The following is a 25,837-nucleotide window of genomic DNA, read 5'->3' on the forward strand; positions in this document are numbered from 1 at the left end:
TGATGTTCTAATTTTCTTGACAAATCCAGCAGTTTCAGTGTCTTGCATTCACGCGTTTGGTGCTTTATCAGGGTATAAGATTAATTTTGCTAAATCAGAGGCTATGCCTATGGGTGGTCTTACGAAAGAGTTGGCTCTTGAGAGTGACTATAGACTTCCATTGAGGTGGTCACAGGGGGTTTTTGTGTATTTGGGCATATTCATTACTCCAGTTCTGGATTGGCTGTTCAAAGCAAATTTTATTCAATTATTTGAAAAAATTAAACAAGATCTCCAAAGATGGGAGGCACTTCCAGTCTCATGGTTGGGTCGGAAAGCGCTTAAGATGAATATTCTCTCTCGTTTGCTATACCCTAATACAGATGTTCCCCCTGATTTTCAATAAACAAACACTCGGGAGACTGAACGGTTGGTTCAGCTCCTTTTTACCTGGCAACATAAACGGCCCCTCATTAAATTAGCCCAACTGCAGTTGCCTCACAGATTGGGGGGAGTAGACCCTCCAGACACTAAAAATGACCAATTAAGCTCGCTTTTGACTTACGTAAGTGATTGGGTTTGTGGGGACCCTCTTTCAATATAGCTAGATATCGAAGCCTCCCAGGCAAGGTGCCCCCTTACCACTTTGCTGTTTTTTAGGCAAGGTGAGGACAGTTAGGGAATATTGCCATAACCCAATAGTCATCAATACTGTTAAAGCATGGAGGGTAATTTGGCAGAGGGAAGGTAATATTGGCAAAACATCTTTGTTTACGTCTTTAGTGGGTATGCCGGGTTTTCAACCAGGTATGATTAGATTCAGGATTTAAATGTTGGGCAGCTAGGGGTATACCTTGCATTGGTGACTTATTTGAGGGAGATGTAATGATGTCCTTCGATCAGTTAGTACGGAAGTACGAGTTCTCTAGTAGAGACCTCTTTCTTTTTTTTCAAGTTAGGGATTTTATTTTTAAAAAAAAAATACACTTTTGACTGATCCCTACAAACCTGACATAGAAAGAGGGGTACTAAGGGCTAAGAGTACACTCTCTGTCAGTACTTTATATCAACAATTGGGGGGTGCCAAATGTGGGAAAGAGAGCTGGGTGTTGAAGTTTCTTCAGAGGCATGGGAGGATATTTGGGAGAATGCAAGGAAGATATCAATTTGCAATAGGACCCATGCTTTACAGTTGAAGATTCTCCATAGGGTCCACTTAGCCCCAGACTGTTTGTCAAAATTTAAACCAGGGGTATCTTCAGCATGTCCCAAGTGCAAGGTCTGCACGGGCACTCTTACCCATTGTCTTTGGTCTTGTGACAGGCTTCAAACATATTGGAGTGCTGTGGTGGGTGCAATGGAGGGGATTTTAGGTGTCGGGGTGGAGAAGGACCCTATTTCTCTCCTTTTGGGCCTACCAATTGTGTTTCCTGCAGAAGCGCATAAGAAAAAAACTTTTCAATATTCTTATGTTCTCTGCAAGGAAGAATATCTTGGTAGGTTGGATATCCGACAAAACCCCAAGCCTGTCGGGTTGGCGGAAGATTGTTATGGAGCATATTCCCCTGGATTTTCTCTCAAATATGGTACACCACAAAACTGAGAATTTTTACAAGACATGGCAACCCTTTTTGAAATACCTGGACATGGATATATCTGCCACACTAACAAGAGCTTTTATATAGCTATAACGGTTGTGTTTCATGAGTCCAATATCCAGAGAGGAGGAACTGTGAATGTATGAATGTTTTGTTTGGATGGGCTGAGTTATTACTATGTATTTGTTTGTTGTTAGGTATTTATTTAGTTAAATAGCTAGTTTAGGTTTTTAAAATGTTATACTTCTCTATATATGTTTATACATTTGTATAGGAGGGTGGGGTGGGGAATTTTTTTTATTATTTGGGTTTAGTTTTGTACTATTTTTGTACTGTTTTGAATTGCATTGTTTTGTATTTGTTGTCATATTTAAAAATCTTTTTTCTTAATAAAAATATATTATAAAAAAAACTTATGAATTTACAGCCTTGGTTCAAACATGGGCAAAAGAGATGAATTCCAGAGGTGAGGCAAAAGTGACTACATTTGACCAAGCGTGGCATCAAGGAACCTTAGCAAAACTGGTGTCAGTGGGAACTGGGGGAAAACTGGCCGTGACTGGAGTCATACCTGGCACAAAGGCTGTGGTTGTTGGAGATTGGTTATCTTTGCTCCAGGACATTTCTGTAGGAGTTCCTCAGGGTAGTGTCCAAAGCCCAGCTTTCTTTGACTAGATTCCCCTACAGTGTGGAGACCGGGCCTTCGGCCCAACAAGTCCACACTGAGCCTCCAAAGAGTAACCCACTCAGACCTATTTCCCTCTGACTAATGCCCCTAACACTAAGGGCAACTTAGCGTGACCAGTTCATCCTGCACATCTTTGGACTGAGAGGAAACCAGAGCACCAGAGGAAACCCTCGCAGACACTGGGAGAACGTGCAAACTCCACACAGTTGCCCGAGGCTGGAATTGAACCTGGGTCCCTGGTGCTGTGAGGCAGCAGTGCTAACCACTGATCCACCGTGCCGCCCCTTCAACTCCTTTGTTAACAACCTTCTCTCTATCATAAGATAGATATGGGAATGTTCATTGATGATTAAGCAATGTTTGTCACCATTTGTGACTCCACAGATACTGAAGCACTCCATGTCCACATGTAGCAAGAGCTGGACAATATTCAGGATCTTGCAAGCAATATTCCAGAAGACCTTAAAGCATAGGAGCAGAAATGAGCCATTCAGTCTGCTTTATCATTCACTGAGATCATGACTAACCTGATAATCTTCAGTTCCATTTTCCTACCTTTTCCCTCTAACTTGTGATTCCCTTACTGTCTCGGCCTTAAATTTACTTAATGACCCAGCCTCTACAGCCCTCTGTGGTAAAGAATTTCAAAGATCCAGTGCCCTTAGAGAAGAAATTCCTCCTTATCACTGTCTTAAATGTGCAACCCCTTATTCTGAGATTGAGCCCTCTGGTCCTAACTCTCCCACAAGGGAAAAACAATCTCTCCTCAGTTACCCTGTTAAGTCCCCTAAGAGCCTTTCTTGTTTCAAAAGGGCTGTTTATCATTTTTCTAAATTGCAATGAGTACAAACCCAATCTGCTCAATGTCTCCTCATTAGGCAGTCCCTATACACCTGGTATCTACCTAGTGAACCTTCTCTGGACTGCCTCCAATGCAACTATATCTTTTCTTCAATAAGGCATCCACAGTATTTAAAAGTTTGAGCAAAATCTCTATTTTTACACTCCATTCCATTTGAAATAAAGGTTATTTTCCTTCTGAACCTGAACTTGGATGCTAGCTTATTGTAATTCATGGATGACCATTCCCAAGTCCTTCTGTTTGTTCTGTAGCTTCCTGCAGACTTCCTCTATTTAAATAATGGAGCTCGTTAATTCTTATTTATAAAGTGCTTTTTTTCCCAGATTCTATTCCATCTACCAACATTTTTCCCACTTCCTTAACTTGTCTATATTCCTCTGCAGATTCTGTGTCTTCCTCACCACTTGCTTTCCCACTTCTTCTTGTGCCATCTGCAAACTTGGCTCCAGTGCATTCACTTTCCTCATCTAGGTCATTAATATACATTGTAAATAATTGTGGTTTCAGCACTGATCCCTATAGTAATTCACCAGTTACAAGTTGACATGCTAAAAATGTTTCCCTTAACCCAATCCTCAGTCAATGCTAATATACTGTTTGCAATACTGGGCTAATCTTATTAAGTACTGTATGGTATAACATGTTACTAATGCCAAACACAAATTGTGGAAATGTATATGTAAGTTTAGAGGTGGTGATGGAAAATAATAATTTGATGGTATAGCAATTGAACTGTTGGGGTATATTCTTTGAGGTTAATTGCACAATCACAGAATCTCAACAAGTCATAGAAAATGATGAGGCACTTTGCATACACATATATTGACAATTATGTGGGCCAGATTCTTTATAGATACAGGACTGATTGAATAAGGACAAACTGATGCAGAGATTAAAATGAGGCTTTTTTTTTTGCCAGAAGTCAACCCAAAATTTGTACCAAAGTCGGATGTATACCAGAGAATAGAGGGATGTCACTATTATTGGGAGAGCAGGGATAGCCACCAGGAAATCTAAACATTGGCTAAATCTGTAAGATGAGGGACATGAGGTAAGATACATGGATTGGCAAAAAATGAAAATATGTGGAAGGTCAAAAAATGTTGGAAGTATTCTGAAGTGGACCTGGAAAAGAACATGATCCTTGGAAAATCATGGAAGGAGTTCTGATCATAGGAGATGGAAATTCAGAACATAAGGGAGAGAAGTGGAGATCATAGAGTCATGGAGGTGTACAGCACAGAAAGCATGGTAAAGGTACAATGGAATAGACTTGGTGTGGCAGGAAAAGCAGAACCCTTATGATCAAGATGTTTTAGTAGCTACAAATAAAGTAGTTGATGACAGCTTCCAGAAAAAAAAAAGCTTTGAAGACCTAGAAAGAATTTGCTGCATATACTAAGGTATTGGATAGGGGAGAACCAGCCAAATTGTACAGATGGATTTGCCCAGAAATGTGCTCCCTGGTGGGACATGTAAGGTTAAAGCCAGATTAGTGGCTCAGGTTTTCTTAAAAAGTCAATAAGTTAAAGTGGATTCCTGTAGTTCAGGAAAACTGATTTTGTAGGTAAGTTGTTTACTATGAAAGCTGCATTTTTTTTTCAGGGTGAAAAATTTCAACGGGAATTATTTTCAAAATAACTGAAAATAGTAAGTGATATAGAAGAAAAGCTGTGGAAATTAAACAAATGGTGTGTTTATGGGATGAATGGTGCAGTGAGAGTATGGTATTTCTTAGACATTGTGTCGAACATTTATCTTGATCTAAGATCGACCTAACTTATGCACCCCTCGATTTACTGCCATCCATGTGCTTGTTCGGCAGTCGCTTAAATGTCCCTAATGTCCCTGATTCTGCTACCACCGCTGCAGTGCATTTCACACACCCACCACTCTGAGACCCCACAAGTATCATGCACTATGAGAGAAGACCCACAGTTCTGTAGGAGGCAATCTGCAATGAGGACCTCCATCCTAATTCAAAAAAAAAAGTAGGAACAAGCTGGCAGCTTGAATCTGATTGCCATACCTTGAAATATCTGAGTCATAGGCATGGACATGAAGTAGAATAAGTCAGGAGTGACTTTGGGACAACAGTCTTGGAAAATATTAATTATATCCCAATAAATTGGGCCAAGTGCTCATTAAAAGATTTTGTAGCAAGAGAAGACTTACTGACAAGTTTTTTTTGGACAGTTAAACTAGTAATGTACTCAGAATAGAACCTGTTATGACATATTGGAGCTGAGCACAATCATGAAATATGCTACTGTTGAGATAAAAGGAATTAAGCTCAGAAAAATTCACACTCGAGTTTACAGCCTTGGCTGACCCAGAAGATATGAAGCTTGTCTTGTTTAATGCTACTTCACATGTCAATCTTCTATGTGGCTATTTTAGTTCAGGGTTTGTCCCATTTTGTTTTTGGTAGGTAAAAATAATAAATGTCCATTGGCTTTGGAGGCCAAGAAAATAAAAAAAGTGTAACTAAGTGTGCCTAAGTTGCTGAAAATTGGTGCTAATAGAAGCTATAGATAGATGGGAATATTTATCCAACATTCTAAAGGAAATCCTGTACAAAAGACAATATTGTGTGGATAACCATGCTCTTTTTAGCAATGTATATTTGACAAAGGGTGACACTGAGAAAGAATTAAGATTGACCTTGCCGGCAAAAAGGAAATATTAGAAAGAAAACCGATATCTAGAATAAAGTGGGTTGATGCAAGGCATCATTTGCCAAATTGTTCCAGACAAAATGTGCTAGCAGCACATTTGGCGTGGCATGGTAGCTCAGCAGTTAGCACTGCTGTCTCACGGCACCAGGGACCCAGGTTCGATTCCAGCCTTGGGCGACTGTCTGTGTGGAGTTTGCACATTCTCCCCGTGTCTGCATGGGTTTCCTCCCGGTGCTCCCAGTTTCCTCCCACAGTCCAAAGATGTGCAGGTCAAGTGGATTGGTCATGCTAAATTGCCATAGTGCTAGGTGCATTAGTCAGAGGGAAATGGGTCTGGGTGGTTACTCTTTGGAGAGTCAGTGTGGACTGGGTGGGCCAAAGGGCCTGTTTCCACACTGTAAGGAATCTCATCTAAACTGCTCGAGTATAAAAAGAAGGTACAGCCACTCAACCTGGTCAAATGCCTTCTCAGCATCTAGAGAAATCACCAATCCCAGTAGTAACTGTTGTTGACTCGCTTGAATTACGTTAAGTGGCCTCCTAACGTTATTGGAGGATCTGCAGCCCTTTATGAAGCCCGTCTAGTCCTCTTTAACAATAAAAGATCACAGTTTCCAGCCTTAATGCAAGAGTCTTAGGATTTTAGTGGGCGGCACGGAGGCACTGCTGCCTCACAGCACCAGATCAATTCCCACCTCAGGCGACTGACTATGTGGAGTTTGCACATTCTCCCAGTGTCTGCCTGGGTTTCCTCTGGGTGCTCCGGTTTCCTCCCACAGTCCAAAAATGTGCAGGTTAGGTGAATTGGCCATGCTAAATTGCCCGTACTGTTAGGTGAAGGAGTAAATGTAGGGGAATGGGTCTGGGTGGGTTGCACTTCGGTGGGTCTGTGTGGACTTGTTGGGCCGAAGGGCCTGTTTCCACACTGTAAGTAATCTAATCTAATCTAATACTAGCCATCTTCAATGCTCGTGATATAGTGTTATTAGCGCATGAAAGAAAATGGAATCTTGTTTGAGCCACTTGGTGGTTAAACATATTATATTTTTTCTTTGTTTAACGAAAGAAAGGGTGAGTATGGGAGTTTGTTTTATAAGGAATATGAAAAAATTAGTTACTGATCAGTTCTATTTATAGGATGAGATATAGAATATGAAAACTTATTCAATTTTGATTTGTTCTGTTCAAGGATTGTTTGTATATTTACAATAATTTTATTTCAAGAGAAGAGGGCAATCTTAATATGGCAAGTAATTAACTAGGTGGCTGGGGTTAATTGACTGGGTAGATTTTGAGGGGGAACAGGGGGATCTGGTGCATGGGAAGAGTTTGAAAACTGAGTACTTAATAAACTCTACCACAAAGAAAGATGCCTAGTTTTCTATCTCACCCGTTGGCTTGGATCTTCATTTGACAAGTGGAAGGTTGAATGCTGGCCAGGAGAGCATTGGTCTAGTCAAGTCTAGATGTAATAAAGGAATAGTTTCAGTAGTGAGTGAATTGAGGCAAGTGTGGAGACAGATTTTGTTACAAAGGGAGATGGAGAATGATGGGTTGACAATGTTGTCAAAAGTTCATCGCAAGGTCAAATGAAATGACACCGTCTGCTTCAGCCTCCGAGAGCTGCCAGGAGAGAGAGAGAAAGCTAGAAAATATAGTTTATTGTAAGGACCAATGATAGGGCCTTTAACCTTCCTAATGTTAAGTCGATAAACTTTCTGCTCATTATGGACTAGATGTGAAACACTTTGAGAAATTTGAAGTGAAGGGTATTAATGAGAAGAGGTGGTGAGATAGGCTTATGTTGTTTACATGTAGGATATGATGTTGTGATAGGCAGCATCTGGGTTGGAAATAGGCAAGGTGAGAAAGGAGAGGTCCCTTGTGCCTTCAGAAATAAGGAAGCAGGAGGAATTTCAGTTGAATCTCAGGTTATGACAGAATAAGAATGGAAACAGGTGGGGACAGACCCACCCAGTTAACTTGGCGGAGAGGTGTTGAAGGAAGATGATATAGTCAATCATGTCAGGCTGCAGATAAGTTGCGAAATAGAAAGAAAATATTTACCACAGTAACTGTAACTTAGGGTCTCAATTTCAATTTTGATAGCAATTTCAATACAGTGGTAGAAGTGGAAACTTGAATGAAGGGGTGAAAGTATTAAGTTAAAGAGAAAGGGCAGTAGATTTTGGAGAGGAGAATAACCCATTCAAAGACTCTTTTGAAGGGAGATTGGAGATGAGGGGAGTATTTGCACAGACAGTGGGGTTAAGAGCAGGTTTTCTGAGATGAGGATAATTTTAATTTTCAAATAGAACAGTAATGCAGTTGACTTGAAAGTGACGGGGCACCACCAGAGGAGTCAGAATCATTAGATCATTTCAGTGATTCCGACTTTGGGAAGATTCAAGGGAAGAAGATTTAGATTTTGTGAACTTAAATAGCGAAAGAGGATAGATGGATGAAATCAGAAAAATATATACATTCAGGGTTAGAACAATGAACAACCTAAGGTGAAGCTTTGCCTGGTGGACCGTGGAACAGAAGGATGCAATAGAAGCAAAAAGAGAAATTGCTGGAGAAACTCAGCAAATCTGGCAGCATATAAGGAGAGAAACTGGTAATGTTTTGAGATTAGTGACCATTGTTTGTGAATATGAAGCAACAGAAGCATTTAAACAAACACATAAAATTTAGCAACAAAATCCAATAATATCTTGCACCAGTTGAACATAGGGGTGGAGTAAGTAGAAGAGAGAAGTTTAAGAAGATAGTTTGTACTGGGGAATTGGGTTTTTCTGGCTCTCGGGATCACCTTGGAATAGTGAGCAGTCTTGACAAGGAAGCAAGACCCATTCATGTTGTGTGTCCAGCTAGTTATCTGCTTAAGTCTATGTTACTTGGACTGAACTAGATGAGGACTTTATCACAGAATAAGAATCAGTGTACAGGGTAATCTCCTTAATGGAAGCAAGAATACTGGAGTGGAGAGGGATACAAGGTCATGAGCGCTCATGTGGCTCAGTGGTATGTCTTAGCCTGGGTTCAAGTCCCACCTGTTCCAGAGGTGTCTAATAACATCTCTGAATAGGTTGATTGGAAAATGTCTACAAGATTAGTGATTAGAGACTGCCTTACTTTTGAGGTCAGATTTGGAGAACAATGAAAATGCACACCTGGAGACAAGTTGCATTGTACAACTACATAGCAAGTGTAGGATCACTCATTGATGTGAAACTTTAACTCCTTGTTTTTTTTCCCCCCACAGATACTACCTGACTTTGAGTATTCAACGCATTTTCTGTTCTATTTTTGATTTACATAACCTGTGAACAGTGTAATTTTTGATTCATATGTGTATGTGTGAAAATATTATTAGAATATTTCCTTGCAAATCTTCGAGCCAAAGTCTGTAAAAAAACAAACTATTTCTTGATTCTGGTCAATATAAACAATTATAGTTAAATTTGGGAACAGATATTCAACAAAGGATTTAAGTTCCACTTTTTAAAAATATGTTGATTTCTGTTCTTTTTTTCCAGATCATTGTATTTCAAAATTGACTGGAGTCAGTTCTTGCAAAAAGAAACTTTCAAAGAGACCAGGGTACATGAGAAAAGATGTTGAACAAAGGTTGAATCACCCTCCACTTGTTGATGTCCAATTTGTATCACCACAAGTTGAAAATGAAAGAATCACTTGTTCCAACTTGCCTTTTAATAACAACAAGCTGGTGGAATGCTTAAATAATCTTAAGCACTTAAGGGATGTCAAAACTGCTGATCAGAGTACAGTTTCAAATCATGTGGCTGCTGAAAATCCTGTAGTTGCAGCTTCTAGGTCAAATATGATGTCAGAAAACATTCAGAGTTCTGATTCTACCTGTCGGTGGACTGATGATTGTAATGACTCCTGTAACACCAGAATTAAAACTTGCTTCAAGTGTTTTTCATCAGGTTCTCTCCAGAAGCAAGATGCTTGCCTTACACAGAGTGGAAGGGATAACAGTAATGCTGTAAATAAGCCACAAGTTATTGCTAGTCCAAAGAAACAAGTAGATAATGAAAACTTTCAAAAACTGCAGCTTTGGAACACAGACGAAGAAATATGTTCGACTAATGCCTTCATTTCCAGCTTCAGTTTCATACAAATGTCATTGAATTATCGTAGCATTAATGCTAACAGTAAAGATGAACTGCAGCAGAATGGATTTGTTTCAAATTTACAGTTTCCCCAAGCTCAGCCACATTTGAGTTTGTATCAAGTTAGTACTTTAGCAACAAAGCAATTCTACTCCAAACCTTTAAGGGATACTGTTGAGCCTCCTTGTCCATGTTTGTCTCAAAGTGTTGACATTAAATGTGCCATAAACACAGAATCAAAGGGCAGTTCTCAGAATTATGACTCTCTCTTATTAGATGTAGACTTTCCATTTCTGCGTTCAGTTGATTATTCTGATGATTCTTCAAATTCATCTGTAACTTCAGGGTATGAGAGCAACATCACTGCCTTTGATCAAAACTGTTACTCCTTTTTGAGGAAGTATGAACAGATTCTTCAAGATTGTCTGCTTGAAAACAGGATGATATTCAAGGCTAGTGTTCTCACTGTATTTGAAATAGCTAACATTCATGAATGACCTACTGCAGTTCTTATTTCTTATGGTCTTATGGTATAAATGGAGTGTTAAGTTCTGAAACAAAATTTGTACAGACTGTCGTTCCACTAAGAAACAATCTTACAACACTAAAGTTACTTAAATTGGTAATCCTCCTAGAATTTTCTAAAACGTTTGACACTGTTTTCCAAAACCAGCTCAAATAAAATTTCCCTTCTTTTCACTGAAGAAAGTTCAAATATAGGCAGGAATATTTAAGTAAACAAATACTTGTTGTTTCAACTTGCAGATTCAATGATCAAAGATTGAGTGACCACTGGATACTCACAGTCTTAGAATTGAACTGTATTTATTTCGGATCTATTTTGGATCATCAGTGAAGCTATCCAATGACCTTAGTAAAAACAAACATTTCTGGATTCTTGCAATGATTTTTAAAATGAGAACATTTGGTTGGTTATATGAATTTTGCATTAAATTTCTGAGAGTAGTGGCAAAATGTGGGGTGGCTCTGTGGGCCTTTGGATCAGTTATCAGTATAGTGTAATACTAAGTGGCAGAACTTGCAATTTCCATCTAAACTGAGTTCCAGCAACAACCCAATAAAAATCTTATTTTTGCAACAACATCTCATGGAATAATGTCAAGTAGTACAAAGTGATTAGTTGGAATAGTCAACATTTAGCATGGCACTAAGGGAAGGAATGTTTTATGTATGTGCAATGTGTAAAACATTACAAATCTGTTCAAGATTTTATTACGTTTGGTGCATATCTATCTGTTTGTATGCTGGTATGATCCCAAATGCCAGTAAGACTGGATAAGTCAGATCCCAGAGTGAAACCTGGCTTTATAGAATAGAACCTAAGTTTTTATTTTTGTAATTGAGTTACTATGGTAGTTAGTCATTTAACATATTCAAAGAGGCTGCCAGTGTACTTTTAACAAAAGAACATCAAAGTTTGTTACAAGAAAAAGGAAAATAATCTACACGATGTAAGAAATTATTTGAAACAGTCTTATTACAATTATCAGCAATAAAGGTTCAATCTTTTTAGGCTCAACATTAACCTTACAGATCCATCATGGAGAATGGAGTGTCACTTTGTTTCCACCATAAAGTTCCTTGTTCATTTGACATGGCTGTTTCTTTCCAGAAAACGTCTGCATCCTCTTGATTCTATAGTTAAAGTCTGTTTGTAAGAACCTTAAACTGTTGACACAGTTCACTTGTTTCTAACATGCATTCCTTAAACTTCTATTCCACATTGTTCTGTTTGTGGCGCTTCTTAGGGCCTCTTTCTCCTGAAAGAAAACTACACATAGATACATACACTTCTTCTGGATGGTTCTCCCTCTAAAGGCAAACTGTCTGTTTTTGTCTTACTGGGTCATGGGACACACAAAGTACTGATCTATTCACCTTAAAAAATCTTCATCCAAATGCACAACAACAAACTTTTAGATAATCCACCACCATTCACAGGACTCAAGTGAAACTAAATCATCCTTCTTAACATCCATAATATAGAAGTATAAATCAAACCTAAAGCTACATGGTTATATCCATTTCTGAACACCAGTTTCCAAATAAATATGTCATGAACCTTTATGACCGCATAAATCAGTGCTTCCAAAATATTTTTCCCACTGTCACCCTATTGGAAAGCTTGAAAATTATTGAGACCCCTATGAGACTTGTGAGATGATGAGTGGGAGGATCAGTGAATGTGTGGGCCTGTCTGTTTTAGGCATGGTGCAGCTGTTGTAACTTAGTTAGGCTTCCAAAGCAGACATTCTTGCCCTGGACCTCACGATCCCCAAAATTTCATTTTGCGACCCCTACTTTGGTTCCGGATTCCCATTTATTGAATGTCAATTTGCTTCAAAAAGCAAATATAGTACTGCACAAACCAAACCTTTTCATTAGGGAAAATCTACAGGATTTGATACAGGTCGAATTTTGGTTATAGTAAGCTTCATTATTCCCAAAGAATTCATTTTGGAAAAGTGCCTGGATGTTGACTTTTAAGTATGCTTTTTTTATCGTGTGACCTTTTCTGTTTCGACCTGTAGCATCAGTCTTTGATCTTAAAACTGAAGAAACTTCAGAAGAAGGCTGTATGGGAAGATGATTATGAAAAAGGTAAGTTCATGTTGAATTTTCTCATAGCTAAGAGAATTGCTCTGAAATCTGATGATCCTCGAAGAACTTTACATCCTTTTGAGAATGTGAGCTGAATTTCCTTCAAATGATTTAAGACCAGAAGTTGTGTTCTAGCATACTAATATGAAACTAAGTTATGATGGTGAAATGGTGCTTATGATACTCCACAAACGAAATTGTTGATGTTAACTTCTAATGAAAGGAAGTTAAGGCTTTCTGTTATGTCTTTATCTATACGTCAATTTCTGTCTGTGTTTATTTTCTTGAAATTTTTTTCTGATCTTAACTAGCTTTGTTTACCAGATCGAAAATTTGGTTAGATTATGATTACCAGTCCTGAGAAATTCTGTCACGTCTGAATTATGTCTATCTTCCTGTTTGTTGCTGCAGCTCATTTTAGATGCAAATTTTGCCAATGGAGTCTGCTACATTACATGTGACTTTATGCCGCATTTACTGTTAGCTTATGCCATTATACTCATTTGACCATTCTGCTTAACATAAGTTGAAGTCCTCTATTGTTACAAAATTGTAAGCTGGACAATCTCATGTAATTTATAAAATACTGTTGGCTTGTTTCACTTGATGATTGGAGTAAGATCCAGTTGTTAACTTTTTCCCGTGCACTTTTTTTTGCACCCAGCTGAACCATTTAACTTATAGGGATGTACAGCATGGAAACAGACCCTTCGGTCCAACTCATCCATGCTAGCCATTTATCATAAATTAATCTAGTCCTATTTGCCAATACTTGGCCCATATCCATCTAAAACCTTCCTATTCATACAACCATCCAGATGCCTTTTAAATGTTGTAATTATACCAGCCTCCACCGCTATGTTTGGCAGCTCATTTCATACACGCACCACCCTCTGAGTGAAAAAGTTATCCCTTGGATCCCTTTTAAATTTTTCCTCTCTCATCCTCAACCTCGTTGGAAATGAAACTATGCCATAATGTCTGATTTGCTTTTGCATAATAACAATTATGCAACAGATCCATGTTAAACCTTACTTTGTAGTCTCAGAATTGTCACTTGGCGATACAGAACTTGAGTATTATGCAATAATTACGAACAATTAAAAATTATTACTTGGGGCTCACTATGTAGTTTACTTAGACTTGTCAGAACTACATATATCATATGCAGTCTTGTTCTGCTCTGCAAGCAGAAAAAAAAACATGCCTAAGCATTAAACAAATACATACGAGTCAACTGTTCCCTTGTGTGCTGTCCATAGAAATGCCTCAGCCAATCAGAGTTAGCATGTCAACCAGTCAGCTCCCTTTCTTCTGCAGGAAAAATTGTTGTTCCCTTTGACATTCAAAATTCTTCTACCTGTTCTGATGAGTGAATGCATAATGAAAAGCTTCAACAGCATGCCTTTTTTTTTGATCAAGTCTCACCTTTTTAGTGTTGTATGTAGACATAATTATCACTTATGTAGAATAGCAATCGTCTCATCAAATTTGAAATAATAATTTGGTTTTATTTTAGCTGACCAGTTCAACAAGAAATTAGCTGAGTTGAAAAGAGAGAATTCCTTAAAGTTCCAGCTACCTTCCTCCCATCCTTGTATTGCAAGATTTGTGCAAGAAATTGAACTTCAAGAACAAGTTGCTGAGCATTATAAGTATGTGCTTTATTCTATTAGCAGATTATAAATGAAAATTGAAAGAAATACCATTTTATGTAAAGGAACAAAGTCATTTTGATTTTAAATAGAAATGTTTACAGAAAAATTTCAGTATACTAGACATATCTTAGATTTTCTTTTACATATATATATTTTATTACCATTGTTGGGATCCAAAGATGGATACTCCACTTCTGAGTTTCTCTAGTGACACCAATTATAAAGAGCATCTCTGTCAATATTTTAGAATAATTTGGTTTTTAACAGTGCAATATAGAAATGTAGAAACAAAGAAAAGTTTAGGAATAGGCCCTTCTGTGATCATGGCTGTACCTTATTTCTGCTTTCTCTCTACACCCCTTGATCCCCAACATCCAGCTCCTCCTTGAATATATCTAATGAACTTGCCCCAATAAGTTCTTGTGGGAGAGAATTTCACAGGTTCCCAACTCTGAAGAAATTCTTCCTCATCTCAGTCCTGAATGACTTCCTCCTTATTTTTAGACGGTGGGCCCTAATTCTGGACTTCCCCAAAATCGGGAACATTCATTTCGGATCTAGCCTGTCAAGCCCCATCATGATTTTATAGTCTCTATGAAATCCCCTCTAATTCTTCTAAATTCCGGCGAGTATAAGCCCAGTTGATCCAGTCTTTCCTCATGTCAGTCCTGCCATCCCAAGAATCAGACTGATGAACCTTCGTCAGATTCCTTCAATAGCAAGAATATCCTTCCTCAGAGTAGGAGTCTAAAATATGTGTATGCTGGTATAACCCTAGCTGTATTTGTATGAAAATTGCTCGTCTAAATTTTGTTCTTTTCCCTGTATTTTGAATTCTCATCTAACTTCCACCTTGTTCAACCCAGTTGTTTTTTTTTTAGCAAAATTTGACAACAGAATTCTATTTTTACTTCAATTCTGACTTGCTGATTAGCCCTGATTAAATTTTAATAAATCAAAATGTTTGTAAAGAGCTGTTCTTAAAACTGTTCTCATTCTGTTCTCATCGTGGACTAAGAATATCTGTTGACAACAGCTTGAAATATGTAAATTAATATGCATGTTAAATTTAAAGCTTACATATGATCCTCTGCTCTAAGTACAAAGTTAAGACATGATCTGGTTTAACTTGTCCTTTTCCTGTTGAAGTCCCTCTCATGTTTTGTCAAGCTTCTTTAGTGAAATCTGCTAAAACTGTGTACAAGGCATTAGCTAAAGTAGTCTGTTAATAACTAATAGCACTGGTCTTGAATAGAAATCCGGTTTTCTAATATAAGAACCTTTTAATATTTTAGGTATGCTGGTGTTTCATGTGCAAAGGATATACAATAGTTTGTAACCTTTTGTTAATGTATGTTTAGCAATCCAGGTAATTTACTGCAAAGTGTAGAAGAGAGATTTTCAGATTCAACACCTCATAATCTACACATGTCATGGTCAAGGAAAAAACAACTTATTCAAGACAGACAACAATTACAAGTACGTGGTGAATTTTACACAATTAATGTCTTTTTTTTTAGACTGAAGCAAATTATGTAGTTAATTTACTGGTTCCTATGGATGGGACATCTTTCAAATTGAAATTTCTGGAAAGAGAATATATGCATTTATGAAATAGAATTTGCAATGTTCATAATAGTTCACCAATAGAAATGTGTTGAAATTCATCTGATCCCAGCTGATGATGCTGGATGAATCCGATCCCTGTCAGGAACCTGCCTTGAAAAATCATACTTTAATTTGTTTTGGTTTTAACAAAGTGCTGTCTCAGTTAAAACGCTAGTACACAATGCTGCAGATTTGCTATTAGCGAGAAAACAGAAGTTTATTACAGAAGAAATGATGATAAAGTTGAACAATTCAAAATAAAATAGTGCTGCTCTCTCATGAGAGAGACAACTGATGGTGAGTTTAACTTGAGGTTCACCATGTCTCGGGAGGTTGAGAAGAAGGGACCTTTATGGTGTGGAGCCTGAGCTGTAGAAATTGCAGGGTATCAGGGAATATGAGAATTATGTGAACCCTCTGTTCCAGGTGGCAGTCCTTAGATTAAGTACTGACTATACTGCAATCCTGCAGGAAGCCATTCAGTCATAGAGATGTATAGCATGGAAACAGACCCTTCAGTCCAACTTGTCCATGATGACCAGATAGTCTAACCTAATCTAGTCCCATCTGCCAGCACTTGGCCCATATCCCTCTAAACTGTTTCTATTCATACGCCCATCCAGATCCTTTTAAATGCTGTAATTGTACCAGCCTCCACCACTTCACCTGACAGCTCATTCCATACACGCACCACACTGAGAGAAAAAGTTGCCCTTTATGTCCCTTTTATATCTTTCCCCTCTCACCCTAAACCTGTGCTCTCTAGTTCTGGACTCCCTCACTGTTAAAGTACAGATTTGAGATGGCCCAGGGAATCCCTTATGGACTGAGACCTGTGAGCCTCTCTCTTAGTTCGTCCCAGAGATCGTACACTTTGGAAGTCTGGAATAAAAAAACTTCTTACAGACAGATTAGTTTAATTTTAGTCATCCTCTTTATTTACTAATAGCAACATTGATACCTATAAGCAAAACTAACTAGGTTCTAATAACCTATGAGAGTAGGGTACCAGCTCTTCAAGTGTCCCAGCAGGCTACTCTGATGTACTGATACAAAGTGGCTTCCTTTATACAAAAGTTGACAAAAACACTGCCTGGTCTTAATTAGACAGATAACAGTGAATGACAATAATTCGTAAGGAAGAAAGGTTAATTGACAAGTCTGTGTACACTTGACTAATCACTCCTACAGGCCTACGCCATTCATCGGGTGGGAAAAACATATCCAGCCGAGTTAGGTGCCTGCTAGCGAGATGATAAACTCCTATTATAAAGAGGTACCAGTCTGAGCTAATTAGGGAGTTCATAAGGTAACCTTGCACAGCTCACATGTCAGATACAATTGTTTTACAAAATGGTTTCTTAGCAAGGAGGGCAAACTTTTGACCATAAAATGGCTTCCTGACACATTGAGCCAGAATCTCTTCAATGTTAGGCCTAGAATAATTTCTAAGCTAGGAGCAGACTCCTGCTTTTTAAGCACTGAATCATTCTGTACCTGAAGCTGAGATGTTACCATAAGGTGGTATTTAAACTGATTCATTGGTCTTTGAATTAAACATGTTTTCTTTTCATGATTTGGAGATGCCGGTGTTGGACTGGGGTGTACAAAGTTAAAAATCACACAACACCAGGTTATAGTCCAACAGGTTTAATTGGAAGCACACTAGCTTTCGGAGCGCTCAGAAAGCTAGTGTGTTTTCAATTAAACTTGTTGGACTATAACCTGGTGTTGTGTGATTTTTAACTTTTTCTTTTCATGGTTGTGATTCAAATTCAAATAGCACATAAGTTCTGATTAGTTAGAATTGACAGTGGGGCAACCTGTAAGGTCTGTAGAGTGGTCTACAAGAACAGCAAGTAAGTTAAAGATTCATCAATATTACCTTTTATAGAGATTGTATTTAATAACCAGTAATGGCTACTCAATATCATTATAAAGTCCCAAAATGCAATTAAATTCAATCCATAGCAGGTAAGCATTAAGAGTTAATTTTCTACTGGCTTTTAGCAGCCTCAGCACTAAAATGGTCTCTCTCTCTCTAGTGTCCTTTTGAACTGTCAAATCAGGGTCTTGTAATAGCAAAGATGTTTTTCTCTGTCTGCCCCCACTTGCAAGGGTTGATAAGAATCCATTATAATTGACAGATCTGACCGTCAATTACAAGGCTTTTGATAGTACTGAGTTTCATTTCAGGGTCAGAATCAAACGATGTCATTAATTTCACAAAGGAACAGCCGTGAATGTTATCACTTGGCGTCCTGTTTACACAGATTCACTGACGCTAAGGCAAATGTTCTTAAATGCCTTAAAGCATCCTGTTATCACTTGATGAACACAGATGTCCCTCTCTCCTGCATTCCTTGAGTTCCTTTTTCTGAGCCTTCTTGCCTGTCTATTTTCTAGTGCAGCAAATGTGTTCTATAATTCAGCGTTCCATTTTAGTCTAAATGTTTAAAGACAAGTTTTAAGGCTATAGATTTTCTCAGCACCACAGGGAAACTACCTTGTTTATTTATTCTATCCATGTCCCTCATAATTTTATAAACCTCTATAAGGTCACCTCTCAGCCTCCGAAGCTCCAGGGAAAACAGCCCCAGCCTATTCAGCCTCTCCCTATAGCTCAAATCCTCCAGTCCTGGCAACGTCCCTATAAACCTTTTCTGAACTCTTTCAAGTTTCACAACAGAAGACCAGAATTGCACGCAATATTCAAAAAGTGACCTAACCAATGTTCTGTACAGCTGCAACATGACCTCCCAACTCTGAAACTCAATGCTCTGACCAATAAAGGAAAGCATACAAACAACTTCTTCACTATCCTACCTACTTGTGACTCTACTTTCAAGGAACTTGAACCTGCACTCCAAGATCTCTTTGTTCAGCAATACTCCCTAGGACCTTACCATTAAGTGTATAAGTCCTGCTAAGATTTGATTTTCCAAATGCCGCACCTCTCATTTGTCTAAATTAAATTCCATCTGCCATTCCTGAGCCCATTGGCCCATCTGATCAAGATTCCATTAGATTCTGAGGTAACCTTCTTCACTGTCCACTACACCTCCAATTTTTGTGTCATCTGAAAACTTGCTATATTTCCTATGTTCATATCCAAATCATTTATATAAATCACAAAAAGTAATGGACCCAGCACCAATCCTTGTGGCACACTGCTGGTCACAGGCCTCCAGTCTGAAAAGCAACCCTCCATTGCCACCCTCTATCTTCTACCTTCAAGCCAATTTTGTATTAAGGGAGTGAAAAGAAATACACTATAACAGGAATCTGTATCATCAATCTTGTTTTGTACAACCGCAGCTGGGTTTTCATCAGCAAATTGGCATAGGATAGATACAGAGTCGAATGAATGGTGCAAAGACTATTATGGAAGATTGGGTTTTAATTCATGGAATACTAATGCTAGAACTGGAATAAGAAAGAGCTGTACCATTGGGGAATAAAATCCTTAACCTGGCTGTGTTGAGACCAGTGTCCTTAAAAATTAAATAACTGCAGACCGCTTTAAATAGAAAGGTTGTTGGCAGAATACTCATTCGAGGAGATCCAGGAAGTTATTGAGAAAAGCTAAGGCAATTGTGCAGATTGGCGATTATAAATAGTGGTAACTGGAGTATGGAAGGAAGCACAAATTCATGTGTGCAGCTGATCAGAGTAGGGAAAAATGGCATTTTTAAGACAGATACATTGATTGCACAATATATGATGAACAGTACAGAGATATGTTTACAATGTAACAAGGACTAGGAACGGAATATTCAACAATATTTGAGACTTTAAAACAAGGAAAAGGAGGTGGGGTAGCTCTGTTATAAAGGATGATTTCGACATTATTCTGGCTCAGAAAATTAAGCTGTAGAATTAGCTTAGGTGGTGATATTCACAAGCAATGGAAAGAAATCATCAGCGGGAGCAGTTAATTGGCCTCCAACAGTCACTATACTGTAAGTACATTGTACATAATGGGGTCTTGTAAAACAAAAGTACTGCGATAATTGTTTAACTGCAATCTTCACATAGATTGGATGAATCAAGATGACCAAGGTAACTTGGAGAATGAGTTCATAGCATTTTTTTTGGGCAGTTTCCTCAAAAAACGTATTCTGGAGCCAACTAGGGAACTGGCTGTCTTAGACCTGGTAATGTGTACTAAGAAAGGATTAATTACTAATCTCACAGCAAAGGATTCTCTAGTGATCAAAAAATGATAGAATTTCACATTCACTTTAATAGTGAGAAACTTGGGCCTTAAACTTCATGATAGGCAATGGCAGAATTGGCAACAATGAATCGGAAAAATAGGTTTAAAAGTCAAACACGAACTAAATGTTTCCTTAAATGTTTGCCACTGCTTCATAAATGCTATGAATATTTAGTTCACTGTTCATGCATTTTCAAAAATAGCTTGTAATTTTAAGAATTAAAGTTTTAACTGTAGGAAATGGGAATTGAGGGGTAAATCAAATTGGAAAAAAATAAATTTGGTAACTGGAAGTAGAAAACTGCTGGGGAAACTAGATGACAGTAGAAACAAAGCCACACATTGGTGTGCTTCGAATGTTGAATTATGTATAAAAAAAAGTGATGCTACATGCTCTTGATCTTAATGTGTGCAACATTCACAAATTGGATGTTCTAAAGGCATAAATAGATAAAAATAGGTGTGATCTAATAGGTATTACAGAAACATGGCTGCGTGATGAACAGGACTGGGAACTGAATATTCAACAATATTCAACGATGAGGCACGACAAGGGAAAAGAGGTGGATTTATGCTGATAACAAGGGATGGGCTTGGTACATTAGTAAGGGATAATGTCCAATTGGAAGAACAATATGTGGAATCTGTTTGTGTAGAACTAAGAAACAGCAAGTGGCCTCTAAATAACTCCAATCAATAGTTGTGGTAGTTTAGGACGTGATATAACTGAAGAGGTGAAAGAAGTATGTAATATCATATTCAATCTTAATGTAGACAGGGTAAACAGTTAAAACTGTAGAATGTGTTAGGGATGGTTTCCTACTGCAATATGTTGAGGAGCTGACTAGAGTACAAGGCTGTTTTACATCTAGTAATGTAAAAGGGCCAATTAATGTTTTTGTAGAAGGACCTTTAGGGATAAGCAGCTACAATATGTTGGAATTTTACATTCTGTTTGAAAGTGAAGTTGCTCAATCTGAAGTAAGATATTTAAATTTGAAGAAAGGAATTATGAAGACATGATTCATAAATTATTTAAGATAAACTGGGAAAATCTATTAAAAGGCATGACTCTACATCAGCAATGCAAAATCATTTCAAAATTACTACACGGCTCACATTAAAGTATATATTCTTTGATTATTTTATTTTTTAAAACTGTCAACTGGCTGACAAAGGAAGTTAAGGATTGTAAAAGCTCATAAGAAAATGCTTACAAAGTTGCTTATAAAAGCATATGAGGATTGGGAGGTTTTCAGAATACAGCAAATGGAAGGGGAAAGTAGAGTATGAATACAACTTAGCAAGAAATACGAAAGTGGGCTGTAAAAACTCCTATTGGTATGTAAAAAGGAAATGATTCACCAGGACAACTGTGGGTCTGGTATAGAGAGTCAAGAGAATTTATGATTGGGAATAGAGAAATGGCAGCAAAGCTAAATTATTACTTTGTGTGTTTCCACTGAGAAGATATAAAATATCTCCTACAATTAGAGAGGTAACTGTGGAGAACCAGGAGTCCAGTAAAATTACTATTGGTAAGAAGGTTGTACTATGGAAATTAATGGGGTTGAAATTGATAGTTCCCCTGCACCTCATTTATTCTACATGACAGAATGTTGAAGGATTGTTTGATGCATTGGCAATCATCTTCCAAAATTTGAAAGATTTTGGAACGATTCCTGCAGTTTGGAAGTTAGCACTATTTGAGAAGGGAGCAAGAGAGGAAACAGGAAACCACAGACCTGTTAGTGTTACCTCAGTAGTTGGAAAATGATAGAATCTGTTAAAAAGGACTTAGGTGGGGTAGTAATAATCTGATAGGGCAAAATCAACATGTTAGTTAAGTTCTTGTGCATTTTGGAGGGTAATCTGCGTGAAAAATTGCTCATTTGGTCCTTTTTTAAAATATAGAATACTGGGCTAATGCTAAGATTCTTGGTAGTGTAGATGAGCAGAGAGATCTGTGTCCAGGTACATAAATCCTTGAAAGTTGCCACCCAGGTTGATAGGGTTGTTAAGAAGGCATATGGTGTGTTAGCTTTTATTAGTAGAAGGATTGAGTATTTGAACCACGAGATCATGCTGCAGCTGTACAAAACTCTGCGGCCATTTTTGGAGTATTGCGTACAGTTCTGGTCACAGCATTATAGGAAGGATGTGGAAGCTTTGGAAAGAGTTCAGAGGAGATGTACTAGGATGTTGCCTGGTATGGAGGGAAGGAGTTACGAGGAAAGGCTGAGGGAGTTGAGGCTGTTTTCATTAGAGAAGAAGGTTGAGAGGTGACTTAATTGAGACATATAGGTTAATCAGAGGGTTAGATAGGTTTGACAGGGAAAGCCTTTTTCCTCTGATGGCAATGGCTAGCACAAGGGGAAATAGCTTTAAATTGAGGGGTGAGAGATATAGGACAGACATCAGAAGTAATTTTCTTACTCAGCAAGTGGTAGAGGTGTGGAATGCACTGCCCAAAACAGTAGTACATTTGCCAACTTTAAGGGCATTTAACTAGTCATTGGATGGGCATATGGCTGAGAATGGAATAGTGTAGGTTAGATAGACTTCAGATTGGTTCCACAGGTCGGTGCAACATTGAGGGCCGAAGGGCCTGTACTACGTTGTAATGATCTACGTTCTATGTTCCATATTGCTAATAAAATTGATAAAGAGGAGTTGATGTATGTACTGTACTGGGATTTTGAGACTTCTGATAAATTCCCCCACAGGCGGTTGGTTAAATCACATGGGATGGGAGGTAATGACCTGACATGGATTAAGGATTGGCTAACAGACCGAAAACAGACTAGGAATAAATAGGTCAATCTCACATTGGCAGGCTGTGACTAATGAGGTACAGCAAGAATCAGTAATTAGGCCCCAGCTGTTCACAATATAGATCAATAGATTTGATGAAGGGATCAAATGTAATGTTTCCAAACTTGCAGATGATACAAAACTAAGAGAGAATGTGTGTGGTGAGGAAGATGTAAAGTGACTTCAGGAGGATCTAGATGGGTTTAGTGAATGGAAAGAACATGACAGACAGACAATATAATGTGGAAGAATGCAAAGTGAACCATTTTGGTAGAAGAAACAGGTGTGCAGATTTTTTTTGAAAGGGAGAGGGTTGTCCTTGTCAATACGTCATTGAAGGCTAACATGCAGGTGCAGCAAGCTGTTAGGAAGGCTAACAGAATGTTAACCTTTTATTGTAAGAGGATTTGACTAGTGAACTCATGGTTCAGTTGTTTTGGAAATTGGTTAGACCATACCTGGAGTAGGATGTATAGTTTTTGCCCTCCTTATTTCAGGAAAGATATTATTGCAATGGCAAGAATGTGATGAAGGTTCACCAGCATTATTCCCAGGATGGTGATACTGTCATTTGTAGGGATTGGGCAAACTACACCTGTATTCTCTTTAGTTCAGAAGAATGAAGGATGAACTCATCAAAACATTCAAAATACTGAAATAGAGAGATTTGATGCAGATAAATGCAAATTGCTAATATTTAAAACTTTCAACTGATGTGCTGACACAAACACATGGAGTACTATTCCTGGAAAAGATCCTAAGAAACCAGTATAAATGTACTGCAGCAAGAGGAGGAGGAATACAAAATCAAAGAATCTGCAGTAATAAACCGGGCAATGGATTATGAATATGATTTCAATTTAAAAGGGTCTAAACCAACACCACAGTAAGTCAGAAAAATGAAATGAGATGTACAAATGGCCTAAGTATTTTGTTGCAGAGAAGGAATTCTGTCATACAACATTTAATATTTTGACTGAATGGTGAGTGTATAATCAGGGGACACAATTTAAAAATAATGACATTGCACTTGGGATCAAGATGAGGAGGTTTTTTTTTAAAAGTAAACTAAGAAATATATAAACAGATAGCAACAGATTAGCTAGAAGTACAAATTAATTCGTTACAGGGTGAGACTGGGGAATTAATGTTGGAATAGCAAAATTGGACTTTAAATAACTGTTTTGTATCAAACTCATGGAAAGCCTCCTAATATTAATGAAAAATCTATGACCAAAAGAAGTGAATGAACAAAAAAAATGACAATCACTGGACAAAATTTGCTACGAACATGAATGGAACTGAAGTCTCATTGATCCGATAGCTTACATTCTAGGGGTTTAAAAGAAGTGGCTGCACAGATTTGTAGTTGCTTCAGTTGTAGTATACCAAGATATCTTAATTCTAGGAAGTTCTGAAGCAATTGGGAAACAGCAACAGTAACACTTTTTCCTTTGAAAAACAATTGTGACAAAGGCAGCAAAGTGTGGCCAGTTAAGCCAAAATCTGCCTTAGAAAATTGTTGGGATCTATTGTTAATTACATAGTATCCGCAAGTTAAGAAAATCATAATACAATTGGAAGATCCAGCATGGTTTTATTGATGTGATATCATAATTGATGTATTTATTAAACCTCTTTGAGGATGTAACAAACAGGATAAATGAGCAAAACCAGTAAATGAACCGTGGCACTGAATGACATAAGGTCGGATGATGTGGAGTCTGTGTGGGTGGAAATGAGGAACCACAAAGGCAAAAAAAACCATAATGGGAGTTATGTACAGACCTCCTAACAGTGGTCAGGGCCAGAGGAGCAACATGTACTGGGAAATAGAAAAGGCATGTCCGAAAGGCAAGGTCACGGTGATCGTGGGGGACTTCAATATGCAGATGGACTGGGTAAATAATGTTGCCAGTGGATCCAAAGAAAGGGAATTCTTGGAATGCTTGCAGGATGGCTTTTTGGAACATCTTGTTATGGCGCCCACAAGGGAACAGGCTATTTTAGACATAGTGCTATGTAATGAACCAGACTTTATAAAAGATCTTAAAGTAAGGGAACACTTAGGAAGCAGTGACCATTAATATGGTAGAGTTCAGTCTGTAGTTTGAAAGAGAGAAGGCAAAATCGGATGTAAAGGTGTTACAGTTAAATAAAGGTAATTATGAGGGCATGAGAGAGGAACTGTCAAAAGTCGACTGGAAGCAGAGCCTAGCAGGGAGGACAGTAGAGCAAAATTGGCAGGAGTTTGTGGGTATAATTGAGGACACAGTACAGAGGTTCATCCCCAAGAAAAGAAAGATTATCCGGGGAGGGATTAGACAGCCATGGCTGACAAAGGAAGTCAGGAAATGTATCAAAGAAAAAGAGAGATCCTACAAAGTGGCCAAGAGCACTGGGAAATCAGATGATTGGGAAGGCTGCAAAAACAAACAGAGGATAACAAAGAGAGAGAAAAGGAAGGAGAGGATCAAATATGAAGGTAGGCTAGCCAGTAATATTAGAAATGATAGTAAAAGTTTCTTTCAATACATAAGAAAAAAACGACAGGCAAAAGTAAACATCAGGCCACTTCAAACTGATGCTGGAAGGCGAGTGATGGGAGATAAGGAAACAGCTGGAGAACTTAAGTACTTTGCATCAGTTTTCACAGTGGAAGACATGAGTAATATCCCAACAATTAAAGGGAGTCAGGGGGCTGAGTTGAGTATGGTTGCCATTACAAAAGAGAGTGCTAGGAAAGCTGAAAGGTCTTAAAATTGACAAATCTCCTGGCCCCGATGGGCTACATTCTAGAGTTCTGAGGGAGGTGGCTGAGGAAATAGCAGAGGCATTGGTTGAGATCTTTCAAAAGTCACTGGAGTCATGGAAAGTCCCGAATGATTGGAAGACCGCTGTTGTAACCCCCTTGTTCAAGAAAGGATCAAGACAAAAGATGGAAAATTATAGGCCAATTAGCCTAACCT

The 25,837-nt window shown here is 38.2% G+C and overlaps 1 protein-coding gene across 3 annotated transcripts in view; it reads left to right on the forward strand.

The window, feature by feature from the left end:
* disc1 (DISC1 scaffold protein) overlaps positions 1 to 25,837 on the forward strand; it is a 132,560-nt gene that overhangs the window by 16,597 nt on the left and 90,126 nt on the right. For all 3 annotated transcript variants that reach the window (XM_043680132.1, XM_043680138.1, XM_043680146.1), the window contains exons 2-5: positions 9,348 to 10,399; positions 12,500 to 12,569; positions 14,089 to 14,224; positions 15,589 to 15,706. In XM_043680132.1, the coding sequence (XP_043536067.1) occupies positions 9,348 to 10,399; positions 12,500 to 12,569; positions 14,089 to 14,224; positions 15,589 to 15,706 (1,376 nt within the window). The remainder of the gene's footprint in view (positions 1 to 9,347; positions 10,400 to 12,499; positions 12,570 to 14,088; positions 14,225 to 15,588; positions 15,707 to 25,837) is intronic.

The sequence above is a fragment of the Chiloscyllium plagiosum genome, chromosome 3 (assembly GCF_004010195.1).
Source record: "Chiloscyllium plagiosum isolate BGI_BamShark_2017 chromosome 3, ASM401019v2, whole genome shotgun sequence".
NCBI classification, from domain to species: domain Eukaryota; kingdom Metazoa; phylum Chordata; class Chondrichthyes; order Orectolobiformes; family Hemiscylliidae; genus Chiloscyllium; species Chiloscyllium plagiosum.